Below are 25,846 nucleotides of genomic sequence, written 5' to 3' on the forward strand. Positions count from 1 at the left end.
AGCTTCAGCCACTCCCTATACAATTGCAGTGGAGTATTATTCCACCTAAAAAGGAAGCTAGTAGGTCCACCACACCACTATATTGTGGAGAAACCTCGAGGACAAGTGTACAGGTGTCCTCTGTGAGACATCTGGAAGAGCAGAGTGTATAGGCACAGGGAGCATGGTTGATTGCTAGGGAATGGTGGGAGGAGCAGGGAGCTGCTATCTCATGGGCCCTGAGTCCCAAGTGAAGAGAGTTCTGGAAATGGGTGTTAGTGATGGTTGCAATCAATGTGGATGTAGTTAATGCCACTGAATTATATACGTAAAAATATTCTAAATGGTCAATTTCATGTTACGTGTAGTTATTGTTTATTTATGCATGGATACATACATAGCCCAGGCTGGCCTTGAACTCAACAGTTCTCTTGCCTCAGGCTCAGATTACTACTTTTTTTCTTTTTTCTTTTTGAGACAGGGTCTCGCTATGCAGTTCAGGCTGGCCTTGAGCTCACTTTGTAGCCCAGGCTGGTCTTGAACTCTCAACAATCCTCCTGCCTCAGCCTCCTGAGTGCTGGGATTACAGGCATGTGCCACTATGCCTGGCACTACAATTTTTTTTACAGTTGCTGACTCTTTAATTAATGAAACTACTCAATTGTGCAATAGATTCCATTCTGGGAAAATGGTCGTGCCTTAGTCCATTTTGCATTGCTACAAAAACAGACTAACCTGACACTGGGTAATTAACAGGGAAAATAAATGTGTTTTTTGGGGTTCTGGAGGCTGTGAAGTCTGAGACCAAAAAGCCCTGTCTCGCAAGTCCACTTGGCTGCATTTTAGCAATAGCAGGCAGCTCAGGGAACCTGTGAACACAGGTGTGTCATTCTCTCCTGAGCCCACAGGTCCACTCCCTGGGACCCCACCCTCCAGGTCTTATCTAACCATAATTTCCTCCCAAAAATGTCACCTCCAAATATCAACATACTAATTTGGGAACTAAATTTCCAACACATGAATTTGAGGGGTACATTCAAACTTGTATGGAATTGTCAGTAATTGCTGCAAGAATCTCCCAAAGATGGAGCCCAGGTGCAGAGCTCACCTGCATGGCTTGGGTAGGGAACCTGCGTGCCAGAGCTCTACCCTGCTTCTCTCCATGTCTGGGCAGGTACTGGGAGCACAGGCCTTTAGCTGTGTAACTGCTTCAGTTTCCCCTTGCACTTTGCCCGTGCCCACAGTTGGAAAGTGTGGCTGAGTAGAATGACAGTCACAGCTGCGTTACTTAGTCCTCACCCACCCTCTACCCTCTGCTCACCTGTGACCCATGTAGGAAGACAGTCCCTGCCTCTCAGCACCACACAGCTGTTTGTGAGACCCTGGTGATGTCCAGGTGTCACAATGGACAGTTGCTCATGCACCATCAGTGAGCTCTGGCATATGCCAGGACAGGGGATGGACTGAATGGGACCAGCCACTGCTCCATGTAAACACCTAACAGTAAAACAAGTGGTAAGTGAAGTAATAGGTAGAGTTGCCAGCATTATGAGAACACAGGAAAAGGGTGAAATTAAGTGAGTTCAGGCTAGGCAAAGGGGGCTGAGGTGAGGTGGGTGGCAGGGAGGGAGATGGAAAGGTCAGAGCTGAGAGGCAGCATAGCATTGGGCTCTTTTCTACTGATAAGGATGGGGCGGCACTGTCATCTCTTCAGGACTGGTCAGGGTGCTGGAAGCCAGCGGGTCATGACGCCACCAAGCCCATGCGATCTCTCTCATCATCACCACTAACAGCCTTGCCCTCTCTCATAGCTTTCTGTGCCTCCTGCCTTCCCTCACCGTGTTCCCATGGACACTTGGTCCCACTGGTCTACTGTCCCATCTCCTTGCTCTCCAAGCAACCAGGCTGAAGTGTGTGAGGCCTTGGTAGAGAGAATCTGAAAGGGAGGAAATAGAAAAATGGTAGAGAGCTTCCTCTCCCCTTTTCCAGAACAAGGACACGGGGGCAGATTATCCATCCTGGACCCAAACTGAGTGGTGAAAATTAACAAACTGGCCAAACTGGATCCCATCCAGAGTTGCCAGGGTGACCTGCTCTCCCTGCCACAACAGGCCTGTCAGTCATTAAGACCACCACTGAGACCATGATCCACCGGACAGCTGTGGAATGGACGGCTTCCTGGAGACTGTCTGCAAAGCGTGGGACTCCAACGTTAGCCCAGGGAGCTTTCCATACAATTATTTTATGGGTTTTGTTGTGTTTTGTTTTGCAGTATTAGGGCTCAAAACCCAGGGCCTTGTGCCTGCTAAAGAAGTGCTCTACCACTGAGACATATCCCCAGCCCCAGGCAATTCCATTGGATAGAGTTTTACCATTTCTGGTCCGCCCATGCTCTCTCACCCCTCTGCCATCCACCCAGCACGTTTTCTACCTTCTGTCTCTCTGTGTACCACCTTCCATCTTAGGCTACAGGAGCAGCCTAGGCACATGATGGTGCTGTGGATGCCACAAGAGGCTAAGTCTAGAACCCCATTCAATCCACATACTGATTCCCTGGGCAATGGTGAGGGAGTGACTTGCACGTGCACTTGTAGCTGCATGGCTTTTCTTTGGACTCGAAGTGTGGAAAGAGTATAGATACAGAGATGGATGGCACAGTCAAAGTTACAGGAAACAGAGTTGAAGGAAATCTGTCCATTCTCTTTCAGATTGCAGAGCAGAAGAGCATCCCACTTCTCCAGCTTTCTGTTTCTGAGAACCTGGCTCTATTTCAGGATTCTGTCCTGTAGGCCAAGCACTGCTGCCTCAACAAAGCAAAACAAGAGAAGTACAACTCCTTGGAACCTACTTCAGGTACCAATCCTTCTCCACTTCCGTAAAGATAGGCATCCTCCCATCCCTTTCCTGAGGCGCTCAGCTGGCTCCAATGTGTCTGTATTAGTCTGTCTTCTGTTGCTATAATGAAATGTCTGAGATGGTACTTTCTGAAGAAAGGAGGTTTACTTGGTTCTCAATCCTCGAAGTTAGAAAGTCTAAAATCAGGCAGCTGCCTGTGATGAAGGCCTCGTGCTGCATCAAGACAGGGTGGGAAAGCAGATGGGCAATCCAGTGCACATGGGAGAGACACCAAGAGGAGCTGGACTTGCCTCCTAACAGCCCACTCTCAGGTGAGGAAGGCATCAATCCTCTTCACAACTGACCACCTCTGAAAGCCCCACTGCCTGACTTCACTCCAGTGGCATGAGTTTCAGAGGGGAACTAGACAGCTGCCATTTACAAGAATATTCCTTTCTTCCCATTATCCACCCTAAGAACTATGTCAAACCAGTGGACTGATTCAGTAATCAGACACCCTTGATCCCAGCATCACACCCTTACTCCCAGTGTCATACACCCTAGATCCAGATCCACCCTGAAAAGCCCTATGATTGCATGAGGCTGTGGGGGGACATCCAGACACAAGCATAGCACATGGTGTAAAGGGCATGTGTGTGGAGGAATGTGTGCCGTCCTGAGGGAGGACCGCCAAAATCTCAGGGGTGGCCAGGCCACTGTCCTCACCAGGAAAACAAACCCAGCAAATGAGATATTTGGGGACCAAAATGCCAGCGACACTGAAGCCAATGAGCAGTGTCTGCGAGCACCATCAGGCCATTGGGAAAGCTAAAAACAAATGCATGGTCCTGATTAGGGACCCAGGTCCAAGTGCTGAGAACAAGAACGCCTCAGCGCCCTCAGCCAGGGGTGAGCAGGGACACCCTGGGGAGAAAAGCAATTAGAACAGTCCAAAGATAGGCACAGGCGTGTTCCTCCCCCAAACACTGGGACGCTGACCACCACCATTCGGCACTGCGTAGGAACTCTCCCCACCCCATTCGGGGCTACAGAGCACTGCACCACCGAGTTCAAGGGGACACTGGACAGCAACGAGGAAACGGTCATGGGCAGTGAGCCGGAGATGCCAGCTGAGCCAGAGGGCAGGCAGTGGTGCTCTTCTGTGCAGCCCCGTGTAGGGAGCACATAGGAGCAGCTGCTGGGTTTGTGTGCAGAGAAAGGAGCAGGGACTGGAGGTAGAAAGGGCCCTGGAGACCCGTGAGCAGCCCACCGCGCTGCATCCTCCACACCTCTGCTTCCCCAAGGGTCTGGCCGTCAGAACAAGGCAGAGGCCTCCCGAACCACCTACAGGGGTGCAACCCAGCCTGAGCATAAGACAGGCATCTAACGAGCCCTGGGGGAGCAGCTTGGAGACAGGAGGAGCAGGGTGCAGACTGAGAAGGGTGGGGCTGCTGAGACGGTCAGTGCAGGGCAGAGGTGCAGGCAAGACCAGGCCCAGAGACCTGTGAAGACCCCTGCAGGGCACATCCCACCCCAGGGCTTGTTGGGGAAGCACTCGCCGGGTAAGCTCTGACTGTAACACAAGTAGGATGGTGAGGATGCCTTCATTTTGTGTTCTTGCAACTGCATGGATTTTTTTTTTTTTTTTTGGTTGTTGCTTTTTTTCTACCTTTCTCGTTCCTTTATCATCCCTGCTTCCCTTCCATCCAGCACAGGTACAGAAGGCATCTGTAGGTGTGAGAGGAGAACAAGCATTAGCCAGTGTCCTCACCTAAGCAGTACCTCTCATGGGCTGCTCAGGTGATTCAATCCAAGCCCCCATCAGCAGAATGATAGGCTCCGGCCTTCGTCAAGGCTCCACCTGCACTTCCTGTCTCTGCATCTTTCCGCTGCTCCACAAACACCACGGGCTCCCTCGCCGGCCCTGCCCTCAGTCACAGTAACACCCACAGAGGGCAGCCTCCTCTCCCTCTAATTTGTTGCTATTTCTCTTTTCTCCTTCTCTTCCTTCTGATCCACCCCATTCTCTCTTCTCTTCCTTTTTTCTTTCCTCATGCATCACATTCCAGCCTGCTTGTCAATTGTCCTATATTACCCTTTATGGGTTATAGAGAAAAGGGTGAAATTGTTAAAACATGCTCTAATGTACATGATTAACATATGGCTGGGTGGATCAATGTTGATACAACAACATAGCATGGATTCTGTCCTTGCAGCGTAGCGACTGCATCTGATCCTATTAAGCTGAGTAGAATGAAGAGGCTCATAATACCTAAACACAACCAAAGCCAAGGTCACATCACTGGGAAGCAGACACTAACTAAAGAGATCTCCATACTAGCAACAGGGTCTTTCTTTATAACAAAAATTACATTGCTCTAAAAAGAGAGATTGAAGAGGACATTAGAAAATGGAAAGATATCCCTTGTTCCTGGAATAGGCAGAGCTAACATTATCAAATTGTTGTATTACCAAAAATAATGTATAGATTTCATAAATCTCCATCAAAATACCATCAGCTTTTTTTTCACGGTACTAAAAAAAATTCCATAATCTATATGGACTCTGAAGAGACTCAGGATAGCCACAGCAATCCTGAGCAAGAAGAGCAAGGCAGGAGGAACCACAAGCCTGGGCTTCAAGTTATCATGCAAAGCCACAGAAGTAAAAGCAGCACAGTACTGGCACAAAAACAGGCACAGCGACCAAGCAATAGAATAAAGGATGCAGAAACAACCCCAGGCACCTTTGGCCAGCTGAGTTTTGACAAAAGGACCAATAATACACTGGAGAAAAGATAGCCTCATAACAAATGGTACTGAGAAAACTGACTACCTGCATGCAGAAGAATGAATGTTAATCCATCTCTCTCTCATCCTGCACTGAAATTAAATAAACTTGGACCACAGACCTAAATGCTAAAACACAAACTTAATCTGCTGGAAGACAAAATGGGTAAAACTCATGAAGACATAGGCATAGACAAAGACTTCCTAATAGAGCCCCAATTGTATAAGAAATAATACCAAGAATCAACAAATGGGAATATATTAAATGAAAAGGCTTTTACACAGCAAAGAAAACAACCAACAGAATGAAGAGACAACCTACAGAGTAGGAAAAACTTTTACCAGCTACTCTTCAGAGGATTAATATCTAGGATATTTAAGGACTCAAAAAATTAGACTGCCAAAAACAAAAGACCCAATCAAAAAATGGTCAAGTGAAATAAATGGACACTTCACAGAAGAAACACAAGTGAACAATGAAGACATGAAAAAATGCTCAACATCTCTAACCACTAGAAAAATGCAAATGAAACAACACTGAGATTCCACCTTACTCCAGGAAGAATGACCATTATCAAGGGCTCAGAAACATGCTGGCAAGCTTGCGGGGAAAAGGAACAGGTACAACCAATTTGGAAATCAGTACAGAGATTTCTAAAAAAACTAAAACTAAGAGTTCCATTTGGCCCAGCTACACTTTTCCTGGGTATCTTCCCAGAAGAGGGGAAGTCATCCTACTACAGTGACGCATCCATGGTCATGTTTGTACCAGCACAGCTCACCACAGCTAAATCAGAGCAGCAGCCAATGGATGAAGAAGCTGTGGTTTGTGTGCCCTGTGAGGACAGGACGAATGGGAGTCATTTGTAGGAAAACAGGCGCACCTGAGACCATGACGCACCTGCAGTCACTCAGCCACAATAGGCTGACTATTGCCTGCTTGCTGTAATGTGGGACCTGAATAGACACAATTTACAGAGCAAGTTAAGAGCCAGCTTGAGAAACAGGAAGGCAGTTGGGATAGAGACGGGAAGGGGCCAGGGAAGGAGGTAGAGGAGGGCGGGTGCAAAGGTGCTCAGGAGGCCACCTGTGTGTGCGTCGGATCCCCGCTGGGTGTGAGCACATTGCACTGCAAACACGTGTGGATACAAAGGACTTCATTTTCCGAATATGGACTGAGAAGAAAAAAGAGTTTATGGCTTGTGTTTTCTGCTGCTAGGCTTTGGTTTCCTGGGTGACTTGAGTTTTAGCAGAGTTGGGTGGCTTATGTGTTTTAAGTTCTTTTGATGTCACTTTATAACTCTAGTTAAATAAACAATGATTATTTTAGCATATCATAGGAGAAAAAAGGATGCGTGACGTGAGAAAGCTCACTCAGGGGCTGGGGTGGAGCTCAGGTAGAGCACATGAGGGCCCAGCTTCTACCCCGAGGAGCAAAAAAAGAAAATTCAATAAAAACAGCTCTTATAAACTAAATGCATAAAAACACAAGGCTTACAAAATAAAGTAGAGGAATGAACTGAAAAAAGAGTAGATGAAAAGACACCAGGTGAAAACCAGAGTGCGAAGACCACAGAGGGTGCCCTGCACCAGAAGGCTCTGCTTTTACTGCCTCCGAGAACTAAAGCTTGGCCACAGTAAGCAGAAATCACAGGAAATGCCAAAAATAGCAGCACTTTTTATTTTTATTTTTGTTTTTATTTTTATTCTCAGTACTGGAGATTGAACGAAACCAAAGCCTTCTGGAGCTACAACCCAGCCCTTTTTCTATTTTTCTTTTCTTTTCTTTTCTTTTCTTTCTTTCTTTCTTCTTTCTGTCTGTCTGTCTGTCTGTCTGTCTGTCTTTTGAGACATGGTCTCACTATGTAGCCCAGGCTGGCCTCAAACTCACAGCAGTCCTCCTGACTCAGCCTCCCGAGTGCTGGGATATAGGTATGTGCCATAACCAGCCCTGGCCATATTTTTGCCTGACTGCCATCTGGGGGCCATCCAGTAGTCCTTCAGGGTGCTGCAGGAGTGAGGAACTCTTTGTTGTCCAGGAATCAAAATGTGGTCCTTTGAGTTCCTCAAAGACACCCTGTGAACTTGCAGGGAAGCTGAAGGTGGGAGCCCCCAGGGCCACCGGGCAGGCTACTGCACATTGGGTTTCATCTCACAAGGAAAACTAATTTCCACTGTTGAAATGAAACACAGAAATAGCATATCCATTTCAGCACTCGAGGTATGACATGTTGAGAGGAGTGTCTGTTAAAACTTTTTAAAATAGGAATTGGATTCTCAAAAACTTCCTGCATTGATAACATGGGAAGAAGCTGCTGCTGCCGGTGTGCTGCCTGCAGCGTCTTCACTATTTCGATGGCAGCTTACTGGCCATGCTTTGCTCATCACTGTGGTCACAATGGAAGATCGAGAAATCAATAACTAGTAGTGTTGATTTAGTGAATAACTTTACAGCATATTGTGACAACGTTCTACTTTGTAACTAAGTGTTGCAGTTTTCTCTCTCACTGTCTAATTTGTGTTAAACTTCACCATAGGCCTGGGTGCACAGTGCCGCAGTGGCTTCAGGCACACACCGGGGCTTAGGTGCCCTCGGCGGGTGGTGCAGCACCCCCTGCCCCATGGAGGTGCAGAGTCTGGCTGCGGAGAAGCCCAGCTCCCTGGCTTTCCCCCTTGGCAGCACCTTCACCCTTTGAGGCATCAGATGCTCAGGAGAGCCGCATGCATATTTACCAAAGGCAAATCCAGCAGCCTGTAGCCTCATCTCTCCCAGCCATCCTCAGAGGACACAGCGAGTCCCACAGCGAGTGGCCAGGACTGCAGAGGGAAACTTCAGAGCCACGTCAGCTGTGGTGTCTGCACCAAGGTCCTGAGCCTGTTGGTGGGGTGAGACCACCAAACACCAGCCCCTATCCCATAGAGCTGCAGCTGCGCTGAGAGATCCTAATTTAATGCAAATACGAGTAAAAGAAGCTGGCTGGATGTGGGAACTGACACTGACCTTGAAACCACACTTTATCTTGAGAGTAGCGATGCACCTTTCCCTTTTGCTGGCTTAGGATCCCACGCTGAGGCCCTGGAGGGTCGCTTAGAGCCATGTGCATGGAGGCGAGTGAAGGAAAGCCCGGTGCCACCAACCTGAGAGGAGGCGCACGTGACAAGAGGTGACAGGCACTAAGTGCAGCAAGCCAGGCACAGACGACAGATACTGAATGGCCCTCCTAAAACTGCATGTCTGGGGTCCTGGGGGCTGCCAGAGTGTGAGGGGAAGGGTGGCTGGGCACCTACTGGATGAGCTCTGGGTGTCAGTTTTACAGGAAGAAAGAGCTCTGGCGAGTGGCAGCCCCAAGAGGCACAGATACACTCCAGCCTCGTGTAGCAGCATGCTGGACGCAGTGAGGTCCCGCGAGAGCGTCCCCGCAGGACACCACCGTCGTCTTCACTGGGTAAATGCAGCACGGCATTCTCCACGCTGTGGAGTCACCTAACGGTGCATTTCTCCGTCACAGCCCTGGTGTGAAGCTGTGCACAACTGTAGTTACCACTGCTGAGCGACACAGTTACTGTTCTTTCACACTCAGCCCACCTCTGACCAAATGAGGGAGACAGGGTTTCCAGTGCACCGGAGGCTTCAGCGGACACCAACCGGGCACCGAAAATCAAATTCCGTGCTGTCCATCCAGACAGAGCCCAGATCGCACAGGCGAAGGCTCGGCCCCAAGGCCCCCTCCCCGCTGGCTGGTGTTTGTCCTAGACTTGCTACCGATCAGCTGCAAATCGAGGTTCCCACAGCGCTTCCCTCCTGGAGCCGGGTAATATTCCAGTGCAGCTCACAGAACCCAGGGAGACACGGGCATGTGCCCATTGATGTGAAAGCATACTGTGTCACGGAAGCTCAGCACCCACAGGAAGGGAAGGACAGGCCAGGGGGCGTGGCTGAGGCCTCCCAGCCCTACCACAGGGCTGTCTCCCTTCAGCCTTCCTGGAGCCCACCCCATTCTGGGAGATCTGTTGCTGTCCCTCCACCTTCCTTGCTCTGCGTCCACAGCGAGACACAGCTGGTCACTTGGTAGCCTTGTTTTCTCCCACATACCGTACACATGCGCTTTTGTTTTCCACATGTGGCCTTGTCCATGCACTGAGGTATATTCAAGAGACTTTCTCAGTAAAGGCACTCCTGGAAGTCGGAAGCTCTCACAGGGCTGTGAGCCCGCCCAGTTCCCCTCTAGGATGGCCAGAGGCGGGCCCTCCTGGGGTGTCCTCCCCTCCTGCCTGCACCCCTTCTCCCTCCAACCTGCCCGTCGCATCACCTGCACTGGCCGGCCCCTCTCCCCAAGCCCTTCCTGGCCAAGCCGAGCTCCCCCACCTGCCGGGGTAATGGCAACTGTTCATTATATCTATGGCTCTTGCTCTCCTGCCTCCCTTGCTAGAATGGCCTCAAGAACAGAAATCTTTGTTTTGCTTATCAGTGTAGCCCAGGGACCTAAGAGTGTCTGGATCATAACAGTTATGTGGTAAATATTTGTAAAATGCTGTTGAAATCTTTCCGTCTTGTTTGTGGAATCACTTTGTATTCCTAAGACCAAATCCAGTATCTGACATACCAAGAAGATCCAGAACGTGCTGAATTAATGCTGTCCTTTACACTGTGCAGCCAAAATTCAGGAAGGAAGGAGAGAAAGGAAGTTGTTGTGGCAAAATTCTAGGAAGTGTCTGGTGGCAAGATGGTAGTCCGGAGCCCCGGGCAGGAAAGAAGGGCTTCCCTGGTGGAAGGAAACGCCATGCTGTGAGGCTGTGCTGATGATAGCCGCTGACAGCACTTGCTGTGAGGTGGCGCTGCCCTGTGCTGTGTGAGCTCCAAGAAGCCTGTCCTCAGGGAGCTACTCAGGAGCGATCAGGCAGTGACAGGCGTCCCCGTGACTGTTGGCTTTCTGGGAAAGCTTGGTCCACAGGAGTTAATGACAGCAGCAATAACTGACCTTACAGAAGTTGTAAAGTGTTTTTTGTCTCGTTTTGTTTCTCTCATCTCATATTGCGTGAGGAAACAAATCATATCTCCAAAGAAAGAGAGCTGTCCATGGTGGTACATGCCTGTAACCCCAGCACTCTGGGAGGCTGGGGCAGGAGGACTGAGGTCTTAGAATCTTTGTTTAGTACAAATAGCATTTTAAAATTTTCCTGTCACTGAAAATATCTGTCAGATTTCATGATTTTTAATTTGTTTGGCTTTTGGTTTTGAGACAGGGTCTCACTATGTAGTTCAGGCTGGCCTTGATGGCCTTGAACTCACTATGTAGCTGGAACTGGCCTGGAACTTGTGGCAATCCTCCTGCCTCAGCCTCCCAAGTGGTGGGATGACAGGTGTGTGCCTGGATTAAATTTCATTATTTTCCCAAATTTGTTCCCTTACAAGTTCATCATTGAATATTGTTCTCATTTTTCTATTATAAATGAAACTTTTCAAACATTTTTAGAGATATATTTCCACAGACATTTCCAACATGTATTACAGTATTGCACCACCTCTCTCACTCAACTGGGAGTACCTTTTTCATTACAATAATTCATAAAATATTTTTTAAATGTGAAGAAAGTGAGATTGCCACTGTAACCCAAAACTGTTTGGATATATTCTTCCAGATTTGAAAAAGAATGTATAAGCTTCTCTATAAAAAAAAAATTTGTACTCCAATTATTTTGGGACTTTCCAGCTATTTTTCTGTCACTAACGTGTACCTTAATTGTGTTGTGGTTTGAGAACAGACATTCTATCATTTCTATTCCCTTAAATTTGTTCAGGTATGTTTTGTGGTCTGGAGTGAATGTTCCATGTGGCTGGAGAAGAATATACATTATGCTATTTTTTGATGAAGCACTCCATAGATGTTATTTATGTCCAGTTGATTGATGGTGTCATTGAGTTCCGTTATGTCCTTACTGATTTTCTGTCCACTGGATCTGTTCATTTCAATAGAGAGATGTTAAAGTCTACAAATGTAATAGTGGAGTTGTCTTTTTCTTCTCACAGTTCTATCAGTTTTTCCCCCACATATTTCGACACTCCATTGTAGGCACTTACACATTAAAGCGATCTTACGTCTCCTTGGAAAACTGACCCCTTTGTCATTAGTGAAAGCCCCTCTTTATCCCTATAATTCTGCTTGCTCTGTCTGAGGTTAACATCGCTTTTCCTGGTTTTTCTTAATTAGTGTTAGCATAGTATATCTCTCTCCATCCCTTATTCTTGATTCATGTGTCTTTATATTTAAAATGTGTTTTTGTAGGCAATGTATAATTTGGTCTTTTTTTATTTATTCTGACAGTCTCTGCATTTAACTGGTGATCTTTTTTATACTGGGAATTGAACTCAGGGCCTTGCACTTCCCAGGCAGGTGCTTTTGCTGCTGAGCTGTATCCCTGGCTCTATAATTGATGACTTTAGACCACTGACATTAAACATAACTTGATGGAGTTGGATTAATATCTACCATATTTTTTACTGTTTTCTATTTGTTACTCTTGTTCTTTTTTCTTCTTTTTGACATCCATTTTCACCTTCTGCAGTTTTAACTGAGCATTTTATATGATTCCATTTTTCTCTGTTCTTGGGTTAGCAGTTATACTTCTTGTTTTATATTTTTTAGTGGTTGTGCTAGAATTTGCTATACATATCTACAAATAATCTAAGTTCACTTTCAAGTAAAAGCATCTGATAAAAACAAAATATTCCCAGCTCCTCTCTTTCATCCCTATATCATTGCTGTCATTGATTTCACTTATACATGAACTATAATCATTGAATACATTTTTACTATTTTGAACAAACTGTTATCTGTTAATTAATGATAAGAAGTATAAATAATTTCATTTTGCCTTCATTTATTTCTTCTGAAATGCTTTTCCTCTCCTTATGTAGGTCTGAGTTTCTGATTTATATAATTTTTCTTCTCTCTGAAGACCTTTAGTATTTCTTACAAGACAGGATTAGTAACAACAGATCCCTCAGTGTTTGTCTGAGTGTTGCAGAAAACCAATATCAAACAAAATGGAAGGCTCTTTGCACCGAGGAGTTAGAAGGCAACTCTTATTACGCTAGCGGGCTGGGGAACCCAGAGGTTCAAATCAGCAGCCCAGAGTCAGGTTTGAGTTCAGCTTGAATACAGTTTGTAAGTGGGAAATACAAAGCTGACAGCAACTTAGTGCATGATTGGATACATAGATTACGTGAATTAACTCATACGTTGTCAAGAAGGTTTACTTAAAAGGAATTGCTTAACGTTCTAGGAATGTTCTGCTCAAGTAGAGTTAAATGGGTCCTTGACTGTGCGAGTCTGTCCCCGGCATGAAGCCTTGAATCAAGCTGGAAACAAGATATATTTTTCTAACCAAGGAAAACAAACTGGGCACAGTCAGGTTGGCTCAGCACATTATCAAAGAGAAGCAAATAGTCAAGGCTGACCGAATTTAGCAAGCTAGCTACGTGACAGGCGGCATGAGCGCACGGTCACAGGCGATGAATTGATTTCTAACTTTTGCTATACTATGCCTACAAGTCTGCTGTTCTGTGAGTGTGCCCTTACATGGGAAGGTCCTTCTTTTTCCTTGATTTTTGAAGTATAATTTCATAGAGCACAGCATTCTAAATCATGGGGTTTTTTTTTCTTCTCAATTCTAAATATCTCACTCTTCTTCCATCTTGCTTGCCTGGTTTCTAAGGACACCTTAGGCGTGATTCTTATCTTTGTTCCTTACAGGTAAGGTGTCTTTTCCACCGGCTGCTTCTAAGCTTTTTTTCTCTGCTTTCTAGCAATTTGAATATGTGCCTGTATGCAGGTGTTTGTTTAGCACTGGGGACTGAGCCCAGCCTATATACTGAGCTACAGCAGCCCTTTTCATGTCTTACTTGTCACTAAGTTGTCCAGGCTAGGCTCAAACTTGTGATGCTCCTGCCTCGGCCTTCCAAGGTGCTGGGACTATAGTTGTGCACCGCACCCGGCTATAGTTTTGGTTTGTGTTTTACATTATCCTACTTGGTGTTCTCTGAGCATCTTCAATTGGCACGCACGCATTGTCAGCAGGGGAGTCTTGAGCCGTCATTCTTCAAGTGTTGTTTCTGTTCCTGCATCTCTTCTTCTGAAACCCTCAGACGCATAAGCTACCCCTGTAGAATCGACCTGCATATTGTGGACATTCTGTTCTATTTTTTTTAGTGTTTTTTTCTCTTTGCTTTTCAGGTCCAGGAGCTCAGAGAGTCTTTCCTCCTCCATGTCCAGTCTACTAATGAGCCTACCAAAAGCATTCTTCATTTCTGTAACAGCGGTGTTTGGAGCATTTCCCATGCATTCGTTCATCAGAATCTCTGCTCACATTCCTCGTCTGTTCCTGTGTGTGTGCTGTGTTAGCGTCAGAGCCCTTAGAGGGTTAATTGCAGATGTTTCATTGCTTTGCTTTTATTATCTGTGCTGCGGGGTACAGAGCCCAGGGCCTTGCACACACAAGCTGAATGCCACCACTGAGCTGCCCTCCTAGATCCACACCCACTTTAAAATCATAGTCCAATCATTTCAACACCCCTGATGTGTCTATGCCTACTTCTGGTTTTACTCTGTCTTCAGACTGTGTGTGTGTGTGTGTGTGTGTGTGTGTGCGCGCGCACGTGCATGCGTGCGCATGTGTGTGTACATGTGCGCCTACATGTGTGTGCATGCATGCGTGTGTGCACGCTCACCCTTTTGCAGACCTTGTCATTTTAAATTGAATGCAAGGTGGTTCTGCTGTGGTTTTCAGGCAGGCTTCCACCCCAACTACCTGTGACCATGTGCCCACCTGTTCTCCCAGTTTTAGGAGCAGCAGCTCACCTTGTGACCTCACTTCACCCCCAGATGTGGGGACTGTTGCTGTTCAGCTTTTTACTACTGTTCGGACAGAGTGGCGACCTCAGAGCTTGTGTGCCAGACCCGAAACCAGGCCAAAGCCCCCCTTTGCTCATATTTTAATTGGGTTGTCTTTTTATTGTTGATTTGTAAGTAGTTCTTATAAACTCTGGGATATAAATACCTTGTCAGATATATGATTTGTAAACATGCACTCCCTTCTGTGGGGTTTTTTCCCACTATAGCACAAAAGTTTTTAATTTTGCTGAGGTCCAGTTTATCTTTCTTTCTCTGTTCTTTTGCTTTGGAGTTATAGTCAATAAATCATTGCTTAACCCAAGGGCACAGCGATTTACTCTTGTGTCTTATTGTAGGAGCTCTGTGGTTTTAGATCTTATGTTTAGCTTATAATTCATTTTAAATTAATCTTTTCAGACGGATCGAGGTAGAAGTCCAGTCTCACTCTTTCATATGTCTCTATCCAATTTTCTGGCACTTTTTATTTTATGCCATTGAATTGTCTTGCTACCTTGTTAGAAAACCAGTTGGCCATAAGTGGATTCTCTCTAAATAATTTAAAACTTTTTCTTCACTTGCACTTCCTATTGTGACAAAAAGCTGCTTAACACTGTGCTTCTTTCAATTTCATGTTCATTTCTGTTATGTTTTTTTTTAGGTTAGCATAGAAGAGAGGAGGACATTCTGGCTGGTTAAAAGAGGACTCCCTGTGTTCCAGCTCAAAGGAAGAATGCACAGAAACACCGAAGCTCGCTCTGGAAAATGAGTCGACTCAGCTGCTGAAGTGGAAATAACACAACACTGTGGTAACGTTGAGACTTGTTTTTAAAGTTTATTTTAATTTTAATATCTTTTGTTGTTTGCTATTTTCATTTGTTCTGAGACAGGGTCTTCCTATGTTTTAAACTCTTGGGTTCAAATGATCCTCCCACCTTGGCTTCCCAAGTAGCTGGGATTACAGGCATACACTACACACCTGGCTTGAAATGTGATTTTTAAATGATGATGTAGTATTAGAAGTAGACTGTGAGTAGTCTTTAGAAGTCTAGTTAAAAGATTTGTATCATGTCCTTGAAATAATAAGTAGCCAAGTTTGAAAGATAAGCTGGTGAGTGGCTAAAGAGGAGATCTGTGATAGAGTACAAAAAACTGTAATAACACAAGCAAAGAAACTGGAATATAGCAGTCCAAAGCCGAAAACAGTCAGGCTTGTTATTAGAGTCATTGCAACAATGAGTTTAGAAACAATAGGAAGTTATTTTTAAAAATTGTTTCAAAATGAGGAAGCACTTAATAGCTGAGGTGGAGGAAAATGAATACAGTAAAAACTACCTTTAAACTAACGGCTAAGAAGTCATTATCCCCTTCAAATTCCAAGTTTAGTTCATCAGCTGGCATGGAAGCTAAACGTCATACTGAGATAAGGTGACTTCTGTTGCTTCAGCAGCACAGAGACTGAAGATTAGGCAACGAGCGTGTGAAAAGAGCAGGAAGAGCTAAAGAAGAACTTGAAGGACTGGGTGAGCCCCGCCGCAGGTGTCCCTGTGACGCGCCCTTGCTCTTCTCGTGACAGTCGGAAAGCAAAAGTGGGAATTTCTGGCGGCAACAAATGACGAACAGCAGAGTGCTGAAGAGCCCCTGCCAGAGCCCCAGACAGGTTGTGCCACTCGCTCTTGGGCACAGATGGCTGTGTTTCCGTGACCTCTCCCGGGACACTTGTCAGGAGAGGCTGGAACAGGCTGATCTGGCTTTGATGTTGACTGTCGGATGTTGGTCAAGCCAAGGTCCTGAGGTTAGTGAAGTCATGACTAACAGGAGCAAATAAAAGCAACTCTGACCAATGATCACGTCAGCGTTCAGAATCCTGATGCCTGAGTGAGAAGGGGATACAGTGAGGGCTCCCCTCCTCCATCCCACTGTAATAAAATGAGCTTCTGTTTTTTAACCTTCAACTGTATCTATATAGAGCTGCAACGTCAGAAATCAAGTTCTTGGGAGGATCACTGATTTCAAAAGTTCATTTTCTCTCTTCTGAGGGGAAAAGAAGGGAACACACATTGTCTTGGAACTTGTGTTGCAATGGAAGAAGGCACCTTCACATGGTGGGCAACAGTACTGAAAGACAGTGTCCTGGATGACTCCAAGACACTGAGAGGTTTTCATTGAAGCAAGTTAGAGCAAGTTATTTTCCTTTGCAGGAGCCATAGAAGGAAGACAGTCCAGTCTTAAATTGTCAGGAGCAGAGGGGTCTGTGAGACCACTGCTTGAAATTCAGAAAGAGGCTGAGCATGTGGCGTGGCGTTGCTTTCCTGTCCTATATGTTGATATAGAGGTCTCAGAAGTAGCAGCAAGATGTCAAGAGATCTAGCTGTGTGTACATAAATGGTCTCTGCATAATGATAGTTCTCCTTTACAATGGGGCAAAGCAGTGCACGTTGAGTGAAACCACCCTGAAAATATATGTAGCGTTTTCTGCCTTGCCTGGGAAGGGGAAAGAACAAAACTGTTTCATCAAACACACCCTTGGTTCAGATCAGACTTCATCCTGTGACTGCAGCTACTGGTCAGGGAACACAGCTTCCCGTTTACTCACATCCTGCAAGAGGACTCGCTGGGGTAGATTAGACCGAGAATGTCCAGTGCTGTGGAGTTGATCATAGGCATCACTATAAAACAGCCCACCCCAAAGCTAGTGGCTTGCAGCAACTGCAGCTCATTGTCATCATTTTAGAGTTGGCCAGCTCAGAGGGTGGTGGTTCTTCTCCACGGGGACCGACTGCAGTTGCTTGTACTGTTGTGGCTCTTGGAGGTACAGCCCAGGCTGAGTGAACAGGTGGTCTCACTTTGAGCCCAGTGAGTGGCACTGGTTGCTGGGCCCACCTGGTCTCCCTAGGAGGCCGCTGCTCCCTTTCCATGGCACCTCCAGGCTTCCGAGAATGTCAGATGCAGCTGTGGAGCTTCGTAAGCCCTAGACCCTGGCATTCACACAGTGGCACTCTTAGGACAATGTTACCTGCTTTTGGTCAAAGCCGAACATAAAGCCAGAGACAAAAGTGGGGGTGGACTTCACTGCCACTTATTGATGACATGAGTTTAAACAAAGAGTTTAAATTAAACTCCAGCTAGAAAATGCCTCCCAATATATGTGACATAACCAAACTTTCAAAATGTTCATTGTTCTTCTTAACATTATCTTTTTCTTCTGACTGAAAAACAGTTTTTGGGTAAGGAGGTAAGTTATTTTGGGGGGTAAGGAGGTAAGTAATTTTTTTTTATTTAGATGAACTAAGAGTTGATCCAAATATGTAAGACAAATATACATAAATAAAGCAAGACATACAGGATTCTTTGAGCCAGTATTAAACCTGGCCATACACATCAAATAGGAGCTTGTCTGTTTCAGAGAAAAAGTCTGGTTGAAATGTGATTAATTTGGCAAGCCTGGACTAAGAAGAAGACAAAATAATTAAAATTGTATAAATTTTTCAAAGTTCAGAAGATTTTAAAAGCATTACACTGCTCATTGTATTTTATCTGATCTTTGATTTTTATCTTTTTTAGGAGATAGAAAATAAAATCCCAGCACAATGTCCCGCTTGAGAAGCGCCAGTCCGGGTAAAGACAGTCAGGTGCCAACCCAGCTAAAGACAAAGTCTTCCCCATGGTGTTCGGTGTGTACTTCAGCTCTATGGTATTGTGTGGGGAAACTCTACATTAAAAAATAAGAAAATTTCAAATACCAAATATGCAGTGATATATCAGCTAGCCAAGGGGACACCACAATTTCTCTCAGTGACTTTTTTGTCCAAACAAAAGGAAGAAGCTTTTCCAGGGCGATAGAGCATGTGTGCTGCTGGTTCCCTGATGATGGTAGCCAGTTTTAAAGACTCATTTGCTAATTTTAGTTTATTTTCTATCTACCGCTCTTGCAATAGAACTGGCTGGAATTAAAAGGAAGTGCTGCATTTAGTCAAGTGACCCAGTTACCCCCACTTTATTTTTTGCAGTGCTGGAGATCAGGCCCAGGTCTTGGGGGTGCTGGGCAAAGGCACCACTGCCGACCCACATCCCCAGCCCGCTGACCCAGCCTGGAGTGTGGCCCCTTTGGCTGCCAACTGAACAGCCCAAGAAGCCACTTGGGAGGGTGGGCTAGGTGGGCAGGATGCTCTGAGAAAGAGAAGACTCTGTTCTTCACATAGGATTTTAGGTGGAGAAGGGTGTTCTGAGAAATAACAACTTAAAAAAATTGTTTGCCAATAACTATTCTCAGCTACTCCATGGGTGTAACCATTTGTTTTGGTAAAATATTCCCGCAAATCACAACTGTGCCAGCATTCTTTACCCTCCACTGCTGAACATTCTGAGCTCCTGAAACGAGGAGGAAGCTGTCTTGGTCACTTTTCTCTCACTGCTGAGACAAAATACCCAACACCCAAAATTAAGGAAGGAAGGGTTTATTTAGCCCACAGTTCCGGAGGTTTCAGTCCATACTCAGCTGGCTCCAAGGCAGAGTGGCACATGGCACAGGGAAACAGGTCACGTGGCAGAAAAACAGCAAAAGCAACAAGAGCAAAAGGGAGGAGCAGCAAGCAGCCTCTTTCCCTCCCTTTTACTGTATGCAAACTACCAACCCAAGGGCAGGTGTAGCTCTCACACCCATAATCCCAGCACTGACCATGGACCAATCTTATGAAGCCCACCCCATAACTGCATGAGGCTTTGAGGGGACATCCAGACACAAACCATGACAGCTTTGCTATCTGGATGGCCAGCTACCCTTCCATCCTTAGAAGAAATGTGTCAGGATTCAAAGCAAGCTGAGAGCACACTCCCCCTGCCCGGCTCCCTGCGGCTATCTCTGGCCAGACTCACTCATAGAATTTTAGAGTGGGAAAGATCTCAAAGACTCTCAAATCCAAATATAACTGGATTATTTTCTAATGGAGAGGTTAAAAGTGTGTCTAAATAATTCATCTCTTGGGGAATGAATCTCAGATTTAGCCTTCTGTCAGCTATTCCATATTGCCACTATTGACATGGTTTAGTTAGGCAAAAATATCTTCCAATAATAAGTGCTTCATTTTCTTGGCTATTTGTTCTCCTATTTTTCTGGAGCCCTGGGTCTGTCAGATTATATTTGCATTCATCTCATGACTCCCCTGCATTTTTTTCTCCCACAGCTGCCAGAATTATATGCATTGGTTGAAAATTTTAATAAGGACAGTAAAAAATCAAGTCTCCTAAAAACTCGTAGCATTTCACCTACAGAAGGACAGAAACTACTTGCTAAAAGCCTAAGCACCATGGCGTTCATCAGCAGAACCGGCCTGAGAAGAGAAGATCCGCAGCCAGTGTTGCCGTGCAGCGTGGTTAAAAGGGAACTCGAGAAGCCGCCGCCCATGGCTGTGCGCCTGTACCGCAGCTTGCTAGAGGGCATGCTCTCCCCAGGGGCAGGGCTCCCCAGGTCCCAGAAGAGACTGATTGAGGAAGGGATCTCTCCTCCCGCGCACTCTTTTCCTTACAGCGTTATCCAGGAAGGCTTGGAAGCTCTGGCACAGATTACCACTGAGAAGACTCAGATCCCCCAGGTGTTAGACAGTCCACGCCTACTGAAGCTGTTCTTCGAAGACACAGTTCCCAGATACTTCTTTGTGGACCCAGGTAACCTGCACAGAGGAGGCCCTGCGGGAGGGGATGGGTGGGAATCTCACTGCAGAACTGCGTGTTCCCAGGTTCCTGGCTGCAGCTTTCCCTGCCTCCAGGGGCAATGAACTGCAAACTAGGGAATCAAGAACCCCAAAGCAGGGCTGGGGATGTAGCTCAGTAGCATAGCACCTGCCTGACAAGCACCTGAGTGCCCTGAGTGCAACTCCGGTACCACAAACAAACAAACAAAAACAAAGCAAAACAAAACCAGAGCCAAGTCCCAGCTGGACCCTAAAAATTGTGTTCTTCAGGCAGACCGTGTCAGTGCTCCCTTACAAACTGTGCCACAGCAGACTGTGACTATTCTTGTTACAGGAAGTCAGTGAAGTGCTGTTTTTAAACTATCTTAGCTGTGCTGCCACTTCGGGGTTTCTGCGGCAGTATTTTTCATGGGTCTTTACATCTCTGTCAAGACTTTCAACAGAGGCCATAAACAACGTATCTGACTTTTTAATAGACAGCGTTAGCTTTGCATTTCTGCGACAAGGTATCTGAGATAGCTTACAAGAGGAAAGATGTATTTTGGTTCACGGAGTCAAAGGTTTCAGTCCATAGTCAGCTATTCTGGGGCTAAGGTAAGGCAGTGCATCATGGGAGAGGAAAGCTGCTCACCTCAGGACAACCTGGAAGCAGAGGGAGGACGAGACATTCCTTCCAGGTTATGCCCCCAGTTACCTCTTCCTGTAAGCAGACCCACTCTCTAACAGCACCTTCAGCTGACGGCTCATCAGTGATGGTTGGCACTCCATGATCTAATCGCCCTTCCAGAGCCCCACCTCTGAACAGAGGAGTCTTTGGGGACTCTTTTTTATACAACCCATAAAAAGCCAAGGACCACACAGACAACATTAAAAATGTATAAAATGTAGGATGTTTAGTCTGAATGAACAAGAAGTGTGTTATACTTCAGGTCTCCACTTTCCTTAAGTTATCATACGAGGAGAGCTAGGGACGTAGCGCAGTGGAGAACTCCCTCCTAGCAGGCACAAAGCCCCAAGTTTGATCCTTAGCACCCCCAAAAAACTACATGTAATAATTTATCATTTTGGGCTTTTTTGTTTTTGTTTTTGTTTTGTCTTTTTGACACAGGGTCTTGCTGTGCAGTTCAGACTGGCCTTGGACTCACTTTGTAGCCCAGGCTGGTCTCGAACTCGAAACAATCCTCCTGCCTCAGCCTCCCGAGTGCTGGGATTACAGGCATGTGCCACCACGCCCAGCTAATTTATCATTTTGTATAGCTATTAAAATAGATTAAATTGCACATGGTGGTGCACGTCTGTAATCCCCGCACTTGGGGAGGCTGATGCAGAAGGACCATTGTGAGTTCGAGGCCAGCCTGGGCCACAAAGTGAGCTCAAGTCTAGCATGAACTTCATAGAGAAACTCTGTCTCAAAAAAAAAAAAAAAATACGTAAAATAGATTAAATTGGCCTGAAGGTGTGGCCCAGTGGTAGAGCTAGCCTAGAGTGCATGAAGCCCTAGGTTTGATCCTCTGCACCACCAAAAGAAAAGAAAAAAAGATTATATCAATATTTGAGACCCTCTGAAGTAGGTTTTTGATAAGGTAAGTAGGTTCTAGATAAGACCATTTGCACAGTGAATATTCAGACACCACCACTGCTTTATTTAAAGCAGTGGGAAGGACAGAGGGAACACATTTGATACACACTAGTACAGGGAAATGAGCTACTGAGCTTACTTGGTCCAAACAACTAAAAGAGCCTCTGCTGTAACTTGCTACCCTGGCATCCGAAGGAGCCTGACTCGGGTCTTAGTCTGAGAGTGCCATCCTACAGCAGAGATGACTGTAACGCTCTAGCTCTAGGCCACCCCCAAAAGTAGAGTCACCTCTTAGAAGAGAGAGTGGCACATGAGAGGCCTGACACGTGGGAGGAAACAGCCAGGTCCACTGACGAAGGGCTCTGGATATGTGACTTCCATCACCGTCAGGGCTGAGTAGTCCTTTGCTCCCATTACTCCATTTCCTGAGACCCTGTAGAGGACATCCTATCTGTTCAAGGGCCAGGCAGGAAGCCAGGTGGGTGTCCTAAGAGGGGCTGACAGAAATTCCTTAGGTCCAGTTGCTATTGCCACAAGTCACCTTCCACTTTTCTACTCCATTCCAAAGAACTCCGTGGCTCCTGGTGGGCCACGGATTACGACAGCATTGGTTCTACTGGCACAGGCTGCAGTGGAGGACGCCCTCAGCTTGCTGTTCTCTGTGTGTGCCGGTCTTGCTCAGGCCAAGTCCTGTGGAATAGGGGAGGTTAGAAATTTGAACAAAAATAACACAGAAGCCAAATGGGGATTATTTTTCTTATGTAACTAGAAGCCCAGAGGCAGAAGGCTGGAGCCCTGTCTTTGGATGTTTCCAGTGATGGCTCTGCCGTCATTTCATATGTGGCTTTTGTCTTTATGCCCAAAAGACATCTCCTTCACCTCTGTGCTGTGACCATATTCTAGGCAGGAAGCGGTGGGCGGGGATGAAGGGCCGCATTTGCATTTCTGTCCTTTTTTGGTATGAGTGGTGCTGGGGGTTGGGGACTGAGTCCAGGGCCTCCCACCTGCTAGCCAAGTGCTCTACCCCTCTGTCCTCTTTTAATAATAAAGAGTCAATTTTCCCCAAAACATTCCTCCTTGGAGGTCTTCCCTCCAGCTTTTTGGCCAGAACTCTACCCAGCAGTCACCCTTTCCTACAAAGAAGGCTTACGAAGGCTGCTTAGCTCCACCCTGAAAGTACAGGGAGGCAGAAGAGGGTGGCTGTGGAAGAAGCTGGCATGTCCTATCTCCCAGAGACTATGACATATAGCATTTAGTAATCAGTCGCCAACTCCAGGGCATTGTCTTGCCACATAGCCCTTCCCTGGCCCCTCCTGCCACTTCTTGCTATGCCAGGTCGGTGAAGATCTTGCTGGCTCCCTGAAAGCTGGTGGCTTGGCCTAGGGACAGATAGTTGGACAGCATGGCAGCTGCAGTGAGCCCCAGGAGGAGCTCCTGCAACCTGTCATCTGCATGTACAGAACATACACAAAGGCTGCCCAGGCAGACGGGTAGGTGAGGCCATTGCTGGTGCAGAAGCCCACAACTGCTGTAGGTGGGAGCAGGGTCTGCTTAATCCTTGGGCCAAGGACACCTGCTCAAAAGTCACTTTCAAGAAACAGGGTTGGCTGCCATACCTATCATCTTCTCAGGCTCCTCATACTCAGCTGCCTGGCTCTTTGGCCCCCAGTTTTATAATCAAGCCTTTGCCTCCACCCTTGCTGGTTTTGTCCTCATTTTGCTTTTTAGCTTACAGTGTATTTCACCATGAAAGGAGCTGAAGGGGAAATGACTGCTGAGTAAGAGATGAAATGACATGAAATGACTGCTGAGTAAGAGATATGCAGTGTGTCTTAGTGGGGGTTTCCTTGCCTTCTTGGCACCTTGGAAAGACTGCATTGACTCGTAAGACTTCAAGCTGGTAGATCCTGGAAGAGTAGAGATAACAGCCAAATTCTAACAAGGTACTGGCCTTTTTATACCCAGACCCACATCAGCATCATGGAAGAAATGACACTAATGAACGCTCTTACTAACGGGATGCTGACTGCTGGTACCAGCTAAGCTCCATACTTCTTCTCCGTACTCAGTCTTCTCCTTGTTTCCTGAGGGTCCTTTTCTCCCTCATCGTCTCAGCCCTGCAGGTCTCCCCATTTACACCTCCTGCTAGTGTCCGTGCACCAAAGAGACCTGTCTGCTGCCTGCCAAGCTCCTGTGGGTTCCCCTCCATTCCAGTCAGCTGGACTCGCCCTTTTCCCACTGGGGGGCAGCCTTCAGAGGAGGTGAACACTACAGGCTCCCACTTAGTTTATGAGAGTTAAAAACACCTTTGTGCCAGAGGGTAAGGAGACTCAAGCTCACTGAAGGCTTATTCTCTGGGTAACTGAAGGTTGAATAACATCGTCACTGAGTCTCTGAAAATATGATTCTTTTCAGAAAAGCAATTCATGGATCTAAGAGACCTGGAATGGAGATATTTTAAGGGGCTTGCAAAGTGGAAGCACATGACTGTGGTTTCAATCATGGAGATAAAATACAACAGTGAGAAGAGATTTGTAGAGAGCTGGAACATGCCTCGTGCTGTTTCCCCCCCTCTAGTACGTAAGTCTTCGGTCATTTATCCTGAGATTGAATACCGGAAGGAAGGAACTTGTGATCTTAAATGGAATATTTAGTTTACTGAAAATATCTTGGATGTGGATTTTTGCTATTGAGAGCACCGAAAAAGTGAAGAAGAGGCACCCAATGTAACATCTGAACAATATTCAGGTAAAGCCACAAAATAAAAAAGCTGTCAATATAGATTAAAACACTCAGGCTAATCGGCTAGTATAACATTTGGTTTTGACCCATGTAGCCCATTTGGGCTGAGGCTGAGGTAGATGTTGATCCTATGAAAATAAAGGCTGCACAGGGAGAGCTCCCAAGCAAGAATAGCTCTTTTACTTGGCCTGCACAAGGCCCTAAGATCCATCCACAGCAGCCCTCCTCCCTACAAAAATATAAGCACATAAGGAAGCCCATCACCATAAAAGCAGCTGATAAATTTAGCAGATGGAAGAATTGACACCTATGGATGTAGAGGTCGGTCCGAGAATTTTAATGTTAACTGCTTAAGGCATTAAGGAAGTAGCATTCATGAAGCAAGGACTGAAAGATGTGAAAAAGGAACAAATTGAAAATCTCAGAAGTGAAAAGAAAGGCATTACAATAATAATAACCCTCAGTAAAGTATCTGACTATTATAATAGACACATCTGAAAGGAAGGGACTGATGATTTGGAAGAGAGCAATGAAAAGCTTCCAAATCATAGCACAGGAGGCTATGGTAATGGAAGATGCAATGAGAAGTTCACATCAAATGGGAGTTGTACTAGAAAAAGGGACACTAGAAAAGAGGTGCTGTTTAACTGTATTAAATCTGAACATACCTGTTGTATATGAATTAAAGTAAATGACTAACTCTTTGGAAATGAAGAAGCAAGACTTGAATTGAAAAATCTCACTGATAAGCAAGAAATGAAAAATAAATCTATGCCTGGAAACTCTATGGAAAAACTATAGAGCATTAAGCATTAAAGGAAAGTATAATCTAATGGAGACAGGCTACAGGCAAAGAAACAACAAACTAACAAGGGAACTTGCATTAGCAACAGATGTCAGAAGGTGATGGTGTCAGCACAAAATGCTGAGGGAAAACAGTCACCCAGAGTTTTCTAACCAGCGAAACTCTCTAAATAGAGCTGATAAAATAAATGCATTAAAAAATATAGTATATAAGTATCGGGGACTTGGCCTAGCCCCCAATTTCCTAAAACAAGTTACAGCAAAGGCCTACATTAAAAAGAGACAAGTATGGTTTTGGGGAATTCAGGAAGGTCAGAATTCTCGGAGAGTACAGGCCACAAGTTTTCCCGATCACCCCTGTTTACTAGGTTTTCACAGATTTGGGGGGAGGTGCAGGAAGGGGAGTGCACATCAGGGGCAAAAGCCGGTGAAAACGACCAGGGTCCTGAGAAACAAAGTCCATAGTCCAAGGTGGCAGGCAGGAAGCAGCAGGCAGCAGCAGCAGCAAGCCTGCCTTCTGTCTCTTTATATCCATGCAGG

At 46.0% G+C, this 25,846-nt stretch overlaps 1 protein-coding gene across 4 annotated transcripts; it reads left to right on the top strand.

Moving 5' to 3' along the window:
* Positions 1-1,408: 1,408 nt before the first annotated feature.
* Positions 1,409-25,300, top strand: LOC102024494 (chromosome unknown open reading frame, human C9orf153). 4 transcript variants are annotated; one of them, XM_005387920.1, is made up of 7 exons: positions 1,409-1,494; positions 2,688-2,832; positions 8,663-8,767; positions 15,153-15,300; positions 18,056-18,165; positions 19,675-20,155; positions 24,176-25,300. In XM_005387920.1, exons 5-7 carry the CDS (start codon positions 18,082-18,084, stop codon positions 24,412-24,414), a joined length of 804 nt encoding a protein of 267 aa, XP_005387977.1. In that variant the 5' UTR covers positions 1,409-1,494; positions 2,688-2,832; positions 8,663-8,767; positions 15,153-15,300; positions 18,056-18,081; the 3' UTR covers positions 24,415-25,300. The 4 variants fall into 4 exon arrangements, with proteins under 4 accessions (XP_005387977.1, XP_005387975.1, XP_013371403.1 ...); XM_005387918.1 differs by lacking the exon at positions 8,663-8,767 and adding an exon at positions 15,878-16,014; XM_013515949.1 differs by lacking the exon at positions 8,663-8,767 and adding an exon at positions 15,942-16,014.
* Positions 25,301-25,846: the final 546 nt, after the last annotated feature.

This window comes from Chinchilla lanigera, unplaced genomic scaffold, assembly GCF_000276665.1.
Source record: "Chinchilla lanigera isolate Chin_1 unplaced genomic scaffold, ChiLan1.0 scaffold00031, whole genome shotgun sequence".
NCBI lineage: Eukaryota > Metazoa > Chordata > Mammalia > Rodentia > Chinchillidae > Chinchilla > Chinchilla lanigera.